The sequence below is a fragment of the Trichechus manatus genome, unplaced genomic scaffold, assembly GCF_000243295.1.
Source record: "Trichechus manatus latirostris isolate Lorelei unplaced genomic scaffold, TriManLat1.0 scaffold00028, whole genome shotgun sequence".
Classification (NCBI taxonomy): domain Eukaryota; kingdom Metazoa; phylum Chordata; class Mammalia; order Sirenia; family Trichechidae; genus Trichechus; species Trichechus manatus.
This window is the reverse complement of record NW_004443964.1, coordinates 17,808,851-17,824,610: the sequence shown is the minus strand read 5'-3', so window position 1 is coordinate 17,824,610 and position 15,760 is coordinate 17,808,851. Positions and strand designations below refer to the sequence as shown.

Genomic DNA, 15,760 nt, shown 5'->3' with positions numbered 1-15,760 from the left:
GCTTAGCTGCACCCCGGCCCTGATGGCTGTGAGGGGCTGAGAGCACTAAATGGGGAGTCTAGGAGAAAGTGAGTCTAGTGGTCCCCAAAGTAGCAATTCTCCCCCTGCCGGAGTATTACATGCCTCTGCTCACATTTACACAGCCTTCTTTCATTCAGTTAATCAACAAACACACCTGGGACAGGTGCTGGGACACCGCCAAGAGGCAGACCCAAACCTGCCCTGAGGGCTCTGCTGTCTGATTTGCATGCTCATCTGAGGCCCCTGCTCCCTTGGCTCTTGCCTTTTTGGCTTGACCCCCACTGGGGCTTGAGATGGGAGGCATGGGGCCCCCATACCATGGAGAAGGGGCTCATGGGGTGCCCACCCACCCAGCCCTGGGCAGGGACCTGGGCTCTCACAGGCTGGGCTCTGAGGGTATGTTGCATTTTAGCTTATAAGGGGGTGGGACCCTGGGACAGAGACAGAGAGGGCAGAGGCTATGGCCCCAGAGGCGTGGGGGGGTGGGGGTGGGATGGGCTGCAGCTGGGGCTGGGCCACCCAGGAGGGCAGGGAGAGCGGTGAGAGGGACTGCAGGACCACCTGCCCTGCCCCCTAGCAGCCTCCTTCCTCCCTCTCCAGCCCCCAGGCCACTGCCCTGCCCATCCTGATCCCCGCACCCAGTCCTACAGCCTCTGCCTTGGACCCCGGGCTCCTCCCAGGGCCCAAGCAGCAGCCTGGCCCTCACCGCAGCACCCTCAGCTCCCAGACCTGTCCCTTGCCGCTCCAAGTCATTATGTGTGAGAGCCCAGGGTTCCCCCTTCGGCCTAGGCTCTGTCTGCTCCCAGCTCAGCAAGTTAGTTCCTCAGAGCCCCAGGCCCTCTGTGCTGAACGGGGGTCTCTGCCTGCCTCCCAGGGTCTCCCAAGACCCTAATGTGCAAACTGGCTTGGTGCCCAGCTCTTCGTGTATTCTCCATGAGGTCCCTCCAGTGTCAGGCGTGCAGGGCACCTTGCAGGGTAGGAACCTGGGGGCTGAGCGCAGGGCTTGCCTGAGCTATGGGGGGAGAATGCCTGCCTTCACCCCCCTCCCCCTTAATCCACCCCATCTGCTCAGCTTCAATTATAGCAGAAGCAAACCCCGAGGCTAAGCCCTGAGCGATCGTGGACTTGGACCTGATGCTACATTATCTCCTAATGAGCAGCTTAGTTCTCTTCCACCTCTGCCCTGTGGGTGGGGCGCCTACTGGGCAGCCTCATACAACTCTGCCAACACCCTTGGTCACTGCCCAGGCCTCCTCACCCCCGTGGCTGCCCTTCACCTGACCTTACCCCAGCCCCCTCCCTGGCTGCCCCTGGCCAGACCACTGCAGGAGGGGACCCTTTCATTGACAACCCCCACCCCCACCCCCGATACGTTTGCAGCCTCCAGCTTCCGCTGCCTGGTGGACGTGGTACCCGTGAAGAACGAGGACGGGGCTGTCATCATGTTCATCCTCAACTTTGAGGACCTGGCCCAGCTCCTGGCCAAGAGCGGGAGCCGCAGCCTGCCCCAGCGCCTGCTGTCCCAGAGCTTCCTTGGCTCTGGTGAGGCGGGGTACAGGTGGCGGGGGTGCGGGCCAGTGGGGGGCACCAGGCAGAGCATTTGGTTCTCTGGCCCTGGCTGCTCTGACCCTAGCCCTGGTTCCAGAAGGCTCTCACGGCAGGCCGGGTGGACAGGGGCCTGGCACAGGCACAGTCAAGTACAGGACCATCAGCCAGATCCCGCAGTTCACACTCAACTTCGTGGAGTTCAACCTGGAAAAACACCGCTCAGGCTCCACCACCGAGATCGAGATCATCGCACCCCACAAAGTGGTGGAGAGGACCCAGAATGTCACCGAGAAGGTCACCCAGGTGCAGGCTGCAGGGCAGGGTGGGTGGGGCTGTGCCAGGCCTCAAGGGTTTGTCCCCTCCCAGGCTCTGGGCCCGGGCTCCTCTGGGGCCTCGGCTAACAGAGGGAACCTGCTGATCTGGCCCCTAGAGGCCAGTGGAGAGCCCAAATCTGCATCGATTCCCATGCGGTGACAATAACTGTGTGGTCAAGGGCAGGGAGAAAACCTGAAAAGAGGCACCAAGTCTTTGGTCCCAGGCCTGAAGGCTGAGTAGGACATCACCACAGAGAAAGGACAACTGTGGCCTCTGCCTGGGGTTGGAATGTCAGACTATGGACCTCCTGGTTGAAAACAATCCTTTAGTAGGTCTTCCTGGTTGTGACCCTATCTACGAATTGATCTGGTTTGCAAGATCAGAGCCTTACACTGCAGATTTGTTTAAACCAGGACTGCCCGTTGGGCCCCATCCTGATAGGAGTGTGGTCAGTGGGATGCCCCTCAGACCCCAGCCTTGTTGGGGCAATGTCTGATGCAAGATGAGGAAGCGGGAGAGTGGAAAGAGGAATTATCATAGAGACTGGCCCTGGGCTACCTAGATTCGTCATCTCATTTAATCACAATAACACAATGAATTTTCTATCCCATTTTGTAGAAGAGGGAACTGAGGCACATAGAGGTTACAACTTGCCCAAAGGCACACATACAGCAAATGGCAGAAATGATATTCAAACCCCATGCCTTTCCTAATGCCCTGGCTGTTTCCTGCCTTGGGAAGCTGGGCAGAGCCTGGGCATGTTGGGCTGGCTCTGGGGATCCTATCTTGGTCACAGTCTCTGAGGTGGGGGCTGGAGGGGAGGGGACTCAGCTGAATGTTATGATCCAAACCTCTCTTGGACATATGTGAAGTAGTCGGGTCTCCCTTGCACCCAGGACCCATCAAAGGTCCAGACTGGCTATATGCCCTCAGATTTGCCTCTTTCCATAAAAGGCTCTGGGAGTTGCCCCAGGGAGGGCCCTCACTGGTCCAGGCTCCTCAGGACCTTTAGGAATGAAGAGGCTATTCTGGGTATGACCTGTGCCCATCAGGAACACTGACCACAGGGAAGCTTCCAAGCCCTCCAGAGAGGCTAGGCCCAAATCAGCCACTCCCTCAATTTCAATCTAGGCTCTTCTCTGGAACATGCTCACAGCTGGCCCTGGGCCTGGCTCTCCCTTGCCCTCCCCACTCCCCACCCCACCCTGTCTCCACACTGGCCTGTTCCTGAGGGAGCTTTGAGCTTCAACCTGGGGTCCCTATGGGACAGAGCTGTGCCCCTCCTCCTGTCTCCCACCTCCTCTCTCTTCCCTTCTTCCCTACACACCTGTTGCGTTATGAACTTGCCTCCTCAGACCGCCCATCTTTACTTCATCCCCTCCGCCCTTCACAGCCGTTGTCTTCCACCCTCTCCTACTGCCCCCTTCCTCTACCTCGCCCTTACCTCCTCACCCTTCCCAGCGGTGGCTGCCCCCACTGACTGCCTATGGCCCCCACCCCCAGGTCCTGTCCCTGGGCGCGGATGTGCTTCCGGAGTACAAGCTGCAGGCGCCACGCATCCACCGCGGGACCATCCTGCACTACAGCCCCTTCAAGGCTGTGTGGGACTGGCTCATCCTGCTGCTGGTCATCTACACGGCTGTCTTCACGCCCTACTCAGCCTCCTTCCTGCTCAGTGATCAGGATGAGTCCCGGCGCGGGGACTGCAGCTACACCTGCAGTCTGCTCACAGTGGTGGACCTCATCGTGGACATCATGTTTGTCGTGGACATCGTCATCAACTTCCGCACCACCTATGTCAACACCAATGACGAGGTGGTCAGCCACCCGCGCTGCATCGCCGTCCACTACTTCAAGGGCTGGTTCCTCATTGACATGGTGGCTGCCATCCCTTTCGACCTGCTCATCTTCCGCACTGGCTCCGATGAGGTGAGCTGCTGTGACCATCCCCTGGTCCTGAGCTCCGAGGCCCCCCAGGTGCAGAGAGTAACTGGCACTGAGCACCTTTGCCAAAGCAAGTGGAGTTGGAAGGGGAGCCTCAGGCCACCACGTCTGTCGTGTCCCGGCCCTGGAGAAAGGCCAGGCGAGGCTGTGCCTTCAGGCCTGGGTGCCGTCCCTCTGTTCATCTCTCAGAGCAGGCCCTGGTGAGAGGTGCAGGCTCCCTGTAGGCCGCTCTCTGCCTCAGATCTCTGCCCCTCCTGGGATAGGCACTCCGGCAGTCCCAGCCCCCGATGCTGACTTCTAATCCGCACTCACCCAATGCAGCCTGGCCCTTCCTCTGCCCCCAGCCCCTCCGCTGTGCCCATTCCACTTGCCGTAACTAATGTAAGGGCATTATCGTGCTCTTCTCATAGTTTCCAGTCCCATGTCCTCCTGCCCCATCTCCTCAGGATCAGTTTTCCATTCAAGTCAGCTCTGCTCTCTGTGTCCCAGTGGACCACCGCCCCCCAACCCCATCTCTGCTGCTCAACCCGCCCCACCCCCAGCAAATCCCACCCACATGTCTTCTCCCTTCCTCTCCACCCCACTGCCCCTGCCTGGACACTGAGTGGCCTTCTTACCACCTCCTGCCCTGACCCCACACCCCCAGCCTTGCTCCCCCAACCCCCACAGCAGCCAGAGGGAGTTTCAGATTCAAATCACTTATCTGACCCTGTCAGTCCCCCCTGCCACAGAACCTTCAATGGCTCCCCAGTCTTTTCTGGACCCAGAGGCCCACAGGAGCAGCCTCTGCCCGCCTTCCCAGGCTCATGTCTCACTGCTTCCCCATCTTCCACTCTGTGCCCCAGGCTGCAGCAAACCACTTGGCTTCTAACACCTCCACACCTTTGCTCCTGCTGCTCCCTCTCCCTCCTGTCTGCCTGCAGAGAGCCATGCCCTCCTCTCTGAAGCCTCCTCTGGCCTGCCCCTGCAGACATGACCCCTCTTCCACCACACTCCCACTGGACTTCTGTCCTAGCAACCAGAGCCCTTTTTTGAGCTTTAGGCTGAGAACTCCTTAAGGTCCCGCACTGGGCCCCACTGCCAAGTGCCTGGCCCAGAGCAGGGTCTCCACCCGTGTTTATTGAATGACTGTGTGACTGTATGCACAAGTGAATAAACACAGGCCTGAGCACACCCCCAGCCCCTCCCTGTTCCTTCAGACCACAACCCTGATCGGACTGCTGAAGACAGCGCGGCTGCTGCGGCTGGTGCGCGTGGCGCGGAAGCTGGACCGCTACTCGGAGTACGGGGCGGCTGTGCTCTTCCTGCTCATGTGCACCTTTGCACTTATTGCTCACTGGCTGGCCTGTATCTGGTATGCCATCGGCAATGTGGAGCGGCCCTACCTGAAGCCCAACATCGGCTGGCTGGACAGCCTGGGCGCACAGCTCGGCAAGCACTACAATGGCAGTGACCCGGCCTCGGGCCCCTCGGTCCAGGACAAGTATGTCACGGCCCTCTACTTCACCTTTAGCAGCCTCACCAGCGTGGGCTTCGGCAATGTCTCGCCCAACACCAATTCTGAGAAGGTCTTCTCCATCTGCGTCATGCTTATTGGCTGTGAGTGCCACCTCATGCCATGCATGCCATGGGTCTTACCTGTGGAATTTTCTTTTTAGTGTTGTAATGGGATTTAGGAGTATGTGTAAATGGTCAACACGTTTGGCTGCTAACCGAAAGGTTGGAGGTTCATGTCCACCCAGAGTCACCTCAGAAGAAAGGCTTGGCAATCTAATTCTGAAAAATCAGCCCTTGGAAACCCTATGGGGCACAGTTCTACTCTGACACACACTGGGTCACCATGAGTTGGTGTTGACTTGACAGCAACTGGTACAGTGGTAAAGGATATAACATAACCTACAGGAACAGTGCATGTGGTACACAATGACTGTGTGCATATGGATACACCCATTAGCGATGGAATGTAACGTGCATACAGCCCTTGCTATATGCCAGGTACCGAGACTGGCACATAATTTGTGGGGCCCAGTGCAAAAGAGTTGGAATCGACTCGACGGCATGGGACAACAACAGTGTAAAATGAAAATGCAGGGCCCTTGTTAAAAAATTATTAAAATGTTCAAGACATTGACAGCAGAGCATTCAACCAAGCGCAGGGCTCTTCTGAGTGAGGGGCCCTCTGTGACTACACAGGTCACAGGCCCATGAAGCCAGCCCTGCTAGGTGCTCTGCTAAGCACTTTATAAAGGCCTACATTTTATTCCCATCACAACCGCATGAAGGCCATATTATGAGCCCCAGTTTACAGATCAAGGAACCAACGTCCTAACTCAACAGAGGTTACACACCCAGGAGTTCTTAGAGTTCCACTTCCAACCCAGGTGGCTGGCTCCAGGGGCTGGCTGTATTCTCAGCAGCCCCTGCACTCAGCTGCCTGCCTCCCAAGACACCTGGTTTAAAAACACACAAGGCAGTGTGGAATTTTACACATAGACTAAGTTGTAGGCTGAGTTGTTATGTTCAGAGTATTTAGAGATGTGAAAGCCCAGAAGAACAAAATCAGCACAGAAAAAATTGGTGAAAACAGGAGACCAAGAGTTGTGCCTTTATTGTGCTTTTACAACTTGAAGAAGAAAACAAATCTGAACGAAAATAATTCATTGCCCTAGTTACTTTCTTCTCAGGAGTTTGGCTTCTGGGCCCAGGAAGGTGCCATTCTAGAAATGGGGGGCAGAGGGAGGAGGGCAGGAAGCCCCAGGGGACTTTGTCCCCCATGTGCCTGGTGCTGTCCTGGGCCACCTCTGACCTCCGGAACAGAGGGGTCCCTGACCAGGGGGCTGCCCCCTCCCAGGGAGAGGGGCCTGGAATGGGCCCTGGGGTGACGTGGCCTGGTGGAAACCCGGGAGAACGCGGCTAGAGCTCACTCCCCTCCCTCTCCCGCCCCCAGCCCTCATGTACGCCAGCATCTTCGGCAACGTGTCGGCCATCATCCAGCGCCTGTACTCAGGCACCGCGCGCTACCACACGCAGATGCTGCGCGTCAAGGAGTTCATCCGCTTCCACCAGATCCCCAACCCGCTGCGGCAACGCCTCGAAGAGTACTTCCAGCACGCCTGGTCCTACACCAACGGCATCGACATGAACGCGGTGAGTCCCGCGCTCTGCCAGGGAGGGGCGGGCGACCCAGCTCCAGTCCCCGGAGAGGTCACGGTCCCGCGGGTGCAGGACGCCCCCGAGCTCCCCCCGCCTTGCTCCCCCGCCCCAGCGGCGCCCGCTGGACCAGCCCGCCCGCCTCGCAGGTGCTGAAGGGCTTCCCTGAGTGCCTGCAGGCCGACATCTGCCTGCACCTGCACCGCGCTCTGCTACAGCACTGCCCGGCCTTCCACGGCGCTAGCAAGGGCTGCCTGCGCGCGCTTGCCATCAAGTTCAAGACGACGCACGCGCCGCCCGGGGACACGCTGGTGCACCTGGGCGACGTGCTCTCCACGCTCTACTTCATCTCCCGCGGCTCCATCGAGATCTTGCGCGACGACGTGGTCGTGGCCATCCTAGGTGAGTGGGGCGAGGGATGCCTTGCCCGGGCCACCCCCTTCTCAGTGCTGCCACCGCCAAGCACTGGGCCGAGAATTTTATACCCAGCTCTCTGAATCCTTAAAACAATGCACTGTCATAGGTCCCATTCTCCTGCTAGGGAAGTTGAGGCTCAGAAAGGTCATGCTGGTAAGTGGCCAAGCAGGGATTCCAGGGCCGTGTGTCTGACTCAGAAGCCCAGGCTGGCGCCTACCTCCTCCCACTTGGCGGCCTCAGGGTGACAGGCCCATGGTCTGTCTTGGGTGGAGGATAGATGCCCCGGTCACATTCAGCGCAGCTGCAGGAACAACTGGACACTCTGGAGGAAGGATATGAGCACTGGTCAGGGGTCAGACAGATTTGGGTCACATGTAGCCTCTGCCACTTCCCAGCTGTGTGTTCTAGGATGTGTCGCTTCATCTCTCTGAGCCTCACAGGGTCCTCTCTGCTGTACCCTGCCCCACCTTCAGCCTTGGCCTCCCTTGGTCTCCACAGCCGCCTTTCCCTCTGCTCTGTCCTCACCTTACACCTCACCTGGTCCAGCTCCTTGCTTCCCCAGCCTCAGCATCCACCTGTACCACAAGGACCCCCAAAGTCCTGCCCTGGCCCGAACCTCTCGTCTCTGTCAGACTAGAATATTCCATTCCTTCCTGGGCATGGCCACCCTTAGGCAGAACAAACTCAACATATCCCAACCTGAAATCTTCCTGCAAAACCAGCTTCTTCGGTGTCCCTATCACCGTGAACCATCCACAGGCAGACACCTGGGAGTCAACCAAGGGGGCATCCCTCTCCTTCTCCCTTACTGTCCCATCCCCACCATCCAGTTAGTCACAAAGCCCTGCCTGTTCCCCTCATTAATACATCTCTGTCCCACACCTCTGTGTCCTTGTCCCTGCCTAATCCAGCCTTCACCATGCCCTGCCTGGTCAGTGTCAGGAGCTCCTGTCCCATGTCCCTGCATCTGGTCTACCTGCTCTGCTCTATCTTCCACCTTCTGCCAGTGATCTGGACTTCACATCTGTTCATGCTCCTCTTTGTCTTGAAATCCTTCCATGGTTCCGTAGGGCCCGTGGGACAAAATGTAAATCCCCATGCATGGCCACCTTCAGACCTGCCGCCCTTCACCTGGTACTGGATGCTCCAGCCACAAAAACTACTTGTACTTAGGTGCCATCAAGTCAATTTTCAACTCATAGTGACCCCATGTGAGAGTAGAACCGCCCCATAGGATTTCCTAGGCTGTACGGTCGATATGAACGAGAATCGACTAAAAGGCAGTGGATTGGTTTGGGTTTGGAATCTTTATGGGAGCAGATCGCCAAGTCTTTCTCCCAAAGAGCCACTGAGTGGGTTTGAACGATCAACCTTTCGGTTAGCAGCTAGGCACTTAATCATTGCACCACTGGGACTACTTACAGTTCTCTAAATCTGTCTGTCTCTGTCACATCTCCATGCCTTTGCACATGCTGCTGCTTGGAGCACCCCACCCCGCACCTCTGCCTGGCACACCCCGCTCATCTTTCAAGGCTGGGCTCAAGCATGGGCTCCTCTACGAGAACTTCCCTGCCTCCCAGCCTACCTTAGAAGTGCCATCCACGTGGCAGGGATAATAGTTATTATTAATAATTAAGGAGCTGGTCCAATTTAAGTTTCAGTTACAGACATGAAACCTTCTCATTTTGTCCTCAGTGGAAATGGACATTAGATCATAATCTTTCATCTACTGGAAACCTGTTACTTTATAATGTTGCCCAGATTTCAAGCTTCTGGGTTTCATCTGTGACCCTGGCAAGTTCCTTCCCTTTCTGGGCCTCAGTCCCCAATTCTTTGAATGAGGAGGTTGGGCTAGATGATGCTGAGGACACATCCAGGTCTGATGGCCTCTGATCTTTTGTCCTGTTCTCTTGGGGGACATGCCCTGGCCTCCACCCCCATCCTTCTGCCTGTGCAAACTATTTGTGCCCCTTGGGCACTGTCACCAGGCTGAGGGGCTGCACTTTCCTGTGGGGAAAGGAGGTCAAATTAATCATGGTCCATGGCACCCCTGGCCCTGGGCTCTCCACCCCTTGCCCTAACGGTACAGCACTGACCACACATTGTTTCTTCTGTCCAGAATACCTTTCTCCTGGGCTCCCCCCCAAAAAAAAAGACCCACTGCTGTTAGGTTGAGTCCAACTCATGGTGCCCTCATGTGTATTAGAGTAGAACTGTGCTCCATAGGTTTTCAATGGCTAGATTTTTCAGAAGTAGATCTCCAGGCCTTTCTTCTGAGGTGCCTCTGGGTGGACTCAAACCTCCAACCTTTTATTTTGTTGTTGTTGAGAATATACACAGCAAAACATGCACCAATTCAAGCATTTCTACATGTACAATTCAGTAACACCGATTACATTCTTCGAGTTGTGCAACCATTCTCACCCTCTTTTTCTGAGTTGTTCCTCCCCATTAACATAAACTCATTGCCCCCTAAGGTTCCTATCTAATCTTTTGAGTTGCTGTTGTCACTTTGATCCCTTATAGACAGATCTTAAGACAGCAAAATGCTCAAGGCAGATATTTTTTACTGCTTAAGCTATTTGGTTTTTAAGAAGACTTCAGGGGATATTTTTGGTTTACAGTTTAAAGATTATCTCAGGGCAATAGTTTCATGGGTTCATCCAGCCTCCATGGTAGTAGCTCCAGAAAGTCTAGAGCCCATGAGAATTTGAAATTCTATTCTGCATTTTCCCTCTTTTGATCAGGATTCTGCTATAGAATCTCTGATCAAAATGTTCAGAAATGGTAGCTGGGCACCATCTAACTCTTCTAGTCTCATGACAAAGGAGACAGTTGTTCATGAAGAACCTCTAGCCTTTCGATTAGCAGCTGAGCATTAACTGTTTGCACTACTCAGGGACTCCCTTGGGCTCCCAATCCTCCTCAGTTCTCTAGGCACAGCCCCCATTTCCCTTTCTCTGTGAAACATCCCCCAACCCTCCCTGCCCAGCCACCCCTGGCAGAATGAGCCCCTCCCTCCTCCATGGCCCACAGTTCTTGGTTCTCCCCTGCTCTGAGGCTCTATCGATATTACTGTTGGTTGCTTATGTGCCTGTCTCATGGGGTTTTGGGGGCTCCTTGTGGCTGGGACAGCACCTTATCCATGTTTACACTCTGTGATCAGCACAGTGCCTGGCACCAGTAGGGCCCAATACTCTGAGTATCCACCCATGTACCCCGTGACATCCACCCTCCCAATGCCTCCCATTGTCCTAGTCTGGTGTCGCTTGCCGCTCAAGACGCTTTCAGAGCATCACTTCGTCTGCTGCTCTGAGGAGCCCAGTGGGGTAGGCGAGGTAGAGGTGACAAGGCAGATGCCATTAGAGATGAAGACACTGGGCTCCAGAGAGAGGAGTGACTTGCCGGGCTCTCCCCGCCAGGGCCATGCTCCTTACCTAGCCCCACAATGAGGAGTGGGGCACAAGAAACAGAAGCTTCTGGCCCTGCCCCAGGGGAGGTGGGCGCTCCTGGCCCAGGGCTGCCTACACTCTGCCCTACAATTCTGCAGAGATGGGGGGAAGGTGTTAAGCAGGGAGCCTGTGGTGTCCCTTCCCGCCCACTGTCCCCTGGGCAGGGGTATAAGCAGTGCTAAAGAGCATGGACAAAGGAGAAGAGATTCTGGTAAAGGGTGGTCCTGAGGGGCCTGGAAACAGCAGGAGGACTCACATGCTAGGGGCAGAGAGTCTCTGAACCCATCTCTGCGGAGCTCAGAGGACGGGAAGGCCACATCCTTCCCTTCCCCAGCCAGCACACCAATCCCCATCCCCAGAGTTGGATCCTGAGCACCAGGCTCCAGCCTGGCAGGATCCCTGAGGCGAACGGACCCTCAGGGAGGGTCTTCAGGAGGGAATTTGGCGCCAGATCCTGGAGGGACCCTCGCCCTCTCTGGCTGGCAGGGAAGAACGACATCTTCGGGGAGCCTGTTAGCCTTCATGCGCACCCGGGTAAGTCCAGCGCGGATGTGCGGGCACTGACCTACTGCGACCTGCACAAGATCCAGCGGGCAGACCTTCTGGAGGTGCTGGACATGTACCCTGCCTTTGCGGACAGCTTCTGGAGTAAGCTGGAGGTCACCTTCAACCTGCGGGACGTGAGTCTGGGCCTGCGGGCCAGGGCGGGTGGTGACTTGCGGCTGGCTGGCACTGCAAGGGAAGTTCAATGGGCTGCTGAGAGCCAGGCCTGCTGGGCCTATGGGGCCCACCTGACCACCGCCCTTCCCGCTAACCCCATCCTGCACCCTTTGCCGTTGTCTTTTCTGTGCCTACTATGGCCAACACCATGCTAAATAAGTACGATGATAGCTCCCAATTACTGAGTACCAACTACGTGCTAAGCACCGGGCTAAGGACTTGTTTTACATTATCTCAGGTACTCCTCACCTTGCAAACGCGTGCTATTATCCCCATTTTGCAGATAAGGAAACCGAGGGTCAGAGAGCGTAAGTAAATTGCCTGAAGTTACACAGCCAGTAAATGGCAAAGCCAAAATTCGAACTCAAGTTTGTTCGATTCCAAAGCCCAGGCTCTTGCCAGCACGTTGTACTGAGCTGGAAAGGAGGGTGTCTGCCCTCCAGAGGCTCATGGTGCCAGGCACAGGGGCTGGAAAGAAGCGATGATAAAACTGTCTTTCCTCTTACGTTTATCAGCGGAAGAGGTTATGACAACTCAGGAAAAATAAACAGCCATACGAGTTAATAACCATATAAGTCACAAGGGTAGGCAGGAGAGACAAATTTCTATGCCATTCAGAGTTGCTATGGAGTGGGACAGCCAGTACAGATGATGGGAGTGCACTGGGGGCTTCAGTTGTCAGTAGGGGCTTCATGAACAGGGAGGGCTGGAGTCAGCCAGTGGGGAGGATCCACCAGGCAGGGGGACATTGGCTGAGATCCCAGCACTGAGCACCTCAGTACCTCCTCTCCCAGCCATCCCTGTCCCCATCCCCTGCCATCCCCAGCCTCCAGCCTCAGGAGGAGTGGCTGTGCCAGCCCAGGCCCATGCCCAGCTTCTGGAGGGTGAGGCTGAGGTGGGTTTTCCTGCTGTGAACAGCCCTCCCACCCTGCCCTCTGCTTGTCTTCCCCACCCCCAGTGTCACCCCTTCCCACCTCACCTGCACAGGAGACACCTAGTAAGGACCCAGTTTCTAGGAGCCATTAAGTGGTTCAGTGGCTGGACACTGGTTAGGAGGGACATGATCTTGGTGGCCGACGACTCGGCAGCCCCAGGTGCCCCTCAAGTTTCATGGTGCCAGGAGGGTGGGCTGCCAAGGGTGCTGCGGAGGGCAGCTCCTGAGTGGATTGGGGTTTCAGGCCTAGCCCCCTCCAAGGAAACCCCCCACTGGCCCATGCAGAGGAAGGGGTACATAGGCATTCAGGGAAGGAGGGGGCTGGAAGAACAGCTTTTCTGCCTTATGCCCCCAAATCTCACTGCTCAAGGCAGCCTCTCCCAAGATCTCAGTGGGGTCTGCACATGGCTACTCAGCACAAGGTCATCATCACCAAGCCTCTGGCAACCTGGCTGCCACCTACACAGGACAGTGTCTGCAGGAAGCTACCCAGGGCATTGCTGCAGTACCCAGCCACCTGGCACTCTTTCTTACCTAGTTGTCACAGGGTCCCATGGGGAGGTGGAGAGAGAACAAAGAGGCCTCCTTCCAGCTTTGATCCCTGTCCCTTGATGCTCTTGTTCCCTACAAGGCAGATGGGGGTCTCCAGTCATCACCCCAGCAGGGTCTGGGTAGCCAAGACCACCAAGGCTCCCTCCTCAATGACAACCAGTCAGGTGAGCAAAGCCAGTCCCTGCCCCAACCCCTGCCTGTGTCTGCCCAGCCTCCTGTTCCTCCTTATGTCCTTTCCCCTGCCTCCCCAGCCCCTCCATGAATGGAGAAGGGCTCCTTCCTTGGCTCCGGCTCCCAGCGCTGATGGCTTGTGTCTTCAGAGCCAGAGAGCGAGGGCTGGCTGGGTGCCAAGCGCTGTCCCCAGGGGTGGAGACCGGCCAGTCCCCTGGGGCTCCACACCAAGGCACCAGGGGACCCACTGGGTTGCCGCCTCCTTGGTAGCGGGGCCAGGGCTGTGAGCCCCCACCTAGCCAGCCCGAACAGACAGGGGCCCCAGCCCCCCTCCCAGGGCCACAGCCCCCTGGGACCTGGAAGCCAGACCTCTGTGGGAGCAGGACTTCTCCCTCCAAGGTACCCAGGTAAGGAGATCCCGTTCCCTCCTCGTGCGTCCATGGTGGGGAGGGGCAGGAGCCCAGGCTCTGCTCCAGAAGAAACAGTCCTGTGGGCCAGCTGGACAGGAACTCAGACTCCCTGTCCCTTCTGCAGTTGCAGCCCGGTCCCTGAGCACCTCAGACACATCTGGCCTCTGGCCTGAGTTGCTGCAGCAAATGCCCCCAAGGCACAGCCCCCCAAACCCTCAGGGAGGCCCAGACAGTTGGCTTGGGGAGCTAGGCTCCAGGCTCGAGCAGCTCCAGGCCCAGATGAACAGGTGAGTGCCTTGAGGGCCTGGGCTGGGGCGGCTGCAGAGGGTGGGCCAGCAGCGAGCTGGGCACGGGTCCCCCCTCCTGGTGGCTCAGGGACATCAGCGGGTACTTGGTGGTTTTTAGCACGGCGGGCCCCATTTAGCGGCAGGTCTCTCCATCCCTATGTTACTAAGCACAATTCTTTGGATGCCTTCCCCTTGAAAAACCTAGACTGTGCCAAGCAAGCCTTCTTGTGGGGTAGGGGTGCAACCATGTGCAGAGACATAAATTCCATGGGCCCTTGGAAAGGGGTGTGGCCTATGGTGGCGGGCTTTGGAGCAGGATGGTCCTGAGTTCAAATTCTGGCCCTGCAGCACACCAGCTAGAGTGTGGGCAAGTTACTTAACCGCTTGGAGCCTCTGTTTGCTCTTTTGTGAAATGGGGATAATCAGAATAGCCATGTCAGACTGTCACTATGAGGACTGAACAATGTGTGGGGACTGGTCACTGTTGTTACCTGAGTCAGGGACACGCTAAGGGGAGTTTGGGCAAAGGCTGCAGATCCCAGTGGGAAACGGCTTCAGGTAGGCCCCAGGCTGCCATACTACCCAGCAGAAACAGCATGCAGGCCTCCAAATTGAGAGCTGCCCTCAGGCCCCGAACTGCTCTCACCCACCCTGACCCTAAACCTGACTACGGGGCTCTGTCTGGCAGGCTGGAGTCTCGCATGGCCGCAGACCTCAGCCACATCCTGCAGCTCCTGCAGCAGCCCCTGCCACAGGGCCACACCAGCTACATCCTGGGAGCCCCTGCCTCCAAGGACCTGGCCTTGTTTCCTGTAGCCTCAGCGACTCAAAGCCCAGGGCCCAGGTTGCCCCAGGGCTGTCTGCCTCCTGTACAGGTGAGCAGGGGAGGGGACCCCCAGGGGCTTTCCTGGAGGTAGCTGCGTGCCTTCCCCCACCCTGAACTGGTTCCAGTGTGGCTTCAGGCCCAGGGCCTCTGTGTCCCGAAAGCAGCTGTGGCTCCTGTTGTCCCCCTTTATGGCTTGAATCATGACAGAGCAGCCTGGATGGGGCAGTGGCAAAGTCCAGAAAGTGACCACAGATCCCACAGCTGGGGCAAAGGTAACAGGACCCTGTGCTGTGAAGGAGCAGGCACAGCTCCAGCCAGTGCCCACCCCTAAAGTCGGGGTGGACTGACCCATAGCCTGGCCTGGGGGGCTCCTCACACTGAATGCCTCTCTCCTGCCCCTCCCAGAACCCAAGCTATGGTGACTTGGACCAATGTAGGCCAAAGCGCAGGAACTCCTCCTCCAGGATGCATCACCTGGTCATGGCAATGGACAAACCTCTGACACCATCCTTGGAACAGGAGCAGCCCCAGGGGCTTCTGTCACCCTTGGCCTTGCCTCTGTGTCCCACAGGGATACAGGGACTTGTCTGTGGTCCCCGCTTCCCCTCCCTCCCTGAACACCTTGGCTCTGTCCCCAAGCAGCCAGGGTTCCAGAGATATGGCTCAGATCCTGGATTTACAGGGAGTTAGACCCACCCAATCCCAAGATAAAAGACACCACGAGGGGACGGAAGGTGGGCGGTGAGAGTTGAGGATCCTGGGGGAGGCAGACAGCCTCCGAAATGGACCTCTGAAAATCATTCCCCTAGGGTAGCTTCATACTGCTAACTCAGGTGAGCCAAGACAGCATGGTGAAGAGAGTCAGGACTTTTCCCAGCCTCCTCCAGGGCTCAGTTTAGACAGCAAGCCTGGTGGAGGTTGTGGGGGTGGAGTGGAGGGGGGGAGGCAGTGGCTCTGATGTGCAGGTAGCTTACAGGATTGAGGGGTCAGTGAGGTAAAGAGAAGTTTCTGAT

At 57.0% G+C, this 15,760-nt stretch overlaps 1 protein-coding gene across 3 annotated transcripts in view; it reads left to right on the top strand.

The window, feature by feature from the left end:
- Window positions 1–15,437, top strand: part of KCNH6 (potassium voltage-gated channel subfamily H member 6) — a 20,406-nt gene extending 4,969 nt beyond the window's left edge. Inside the window, exons 3-14 of one of the 3 annotated variants that reach the window (XM_004374234.2) lie at window positions 1,402–1,563; window positions 1,667–1,872; window positions 3,388–3,813; window positions 5,028–5,182; window positions 5,342–5,427; window positions 6,776–6,975; window positions 7,128–7,380; window positions 11,334–11,527; window positions 13,133–13,217; window positions 13,759–13,921; window positions 14,610–14,796; window positions 15,153–15,437. In XM_004374234.2, the coding sequence (XP_004374291.1) occupies window positions 1,402–1,563; window positions 1,667–1,872; window positions 3,388–3,813; window positions 5,028–5,182; window positions 5,342–5,427; window positions 6,776–6,975; window positions 7,128–7,380; window positions 11,334–11,527; window positions 13,133–13,217; window positions 13,759–13,921; window positions 14,610–14,796; window positions 15,153–15,437 (2,402 nt within the window). Of the gene's footprint in view, window positions 1–1,401; window positions 1,564–1,666; window positions 1,873–3,387; window positions 3,814–5,027; window positions 5,428–6,775; window positions 6,976–7,127; window positions 7,381–11,333; window positions 11,528–13,132; window positions 13,218–13,523; window positions 13,632–13,758; window positions 13,922–14,609; window positions 14,797–15,152 lie in introns of all 3 variants that reach the window. The other 2 variants (XM_004374232.1, XM_004374233.2) reach the window with 2 other exon arrangements.
- Window positions 15,438–15,760: the final 323 nt, after the last annotated feature.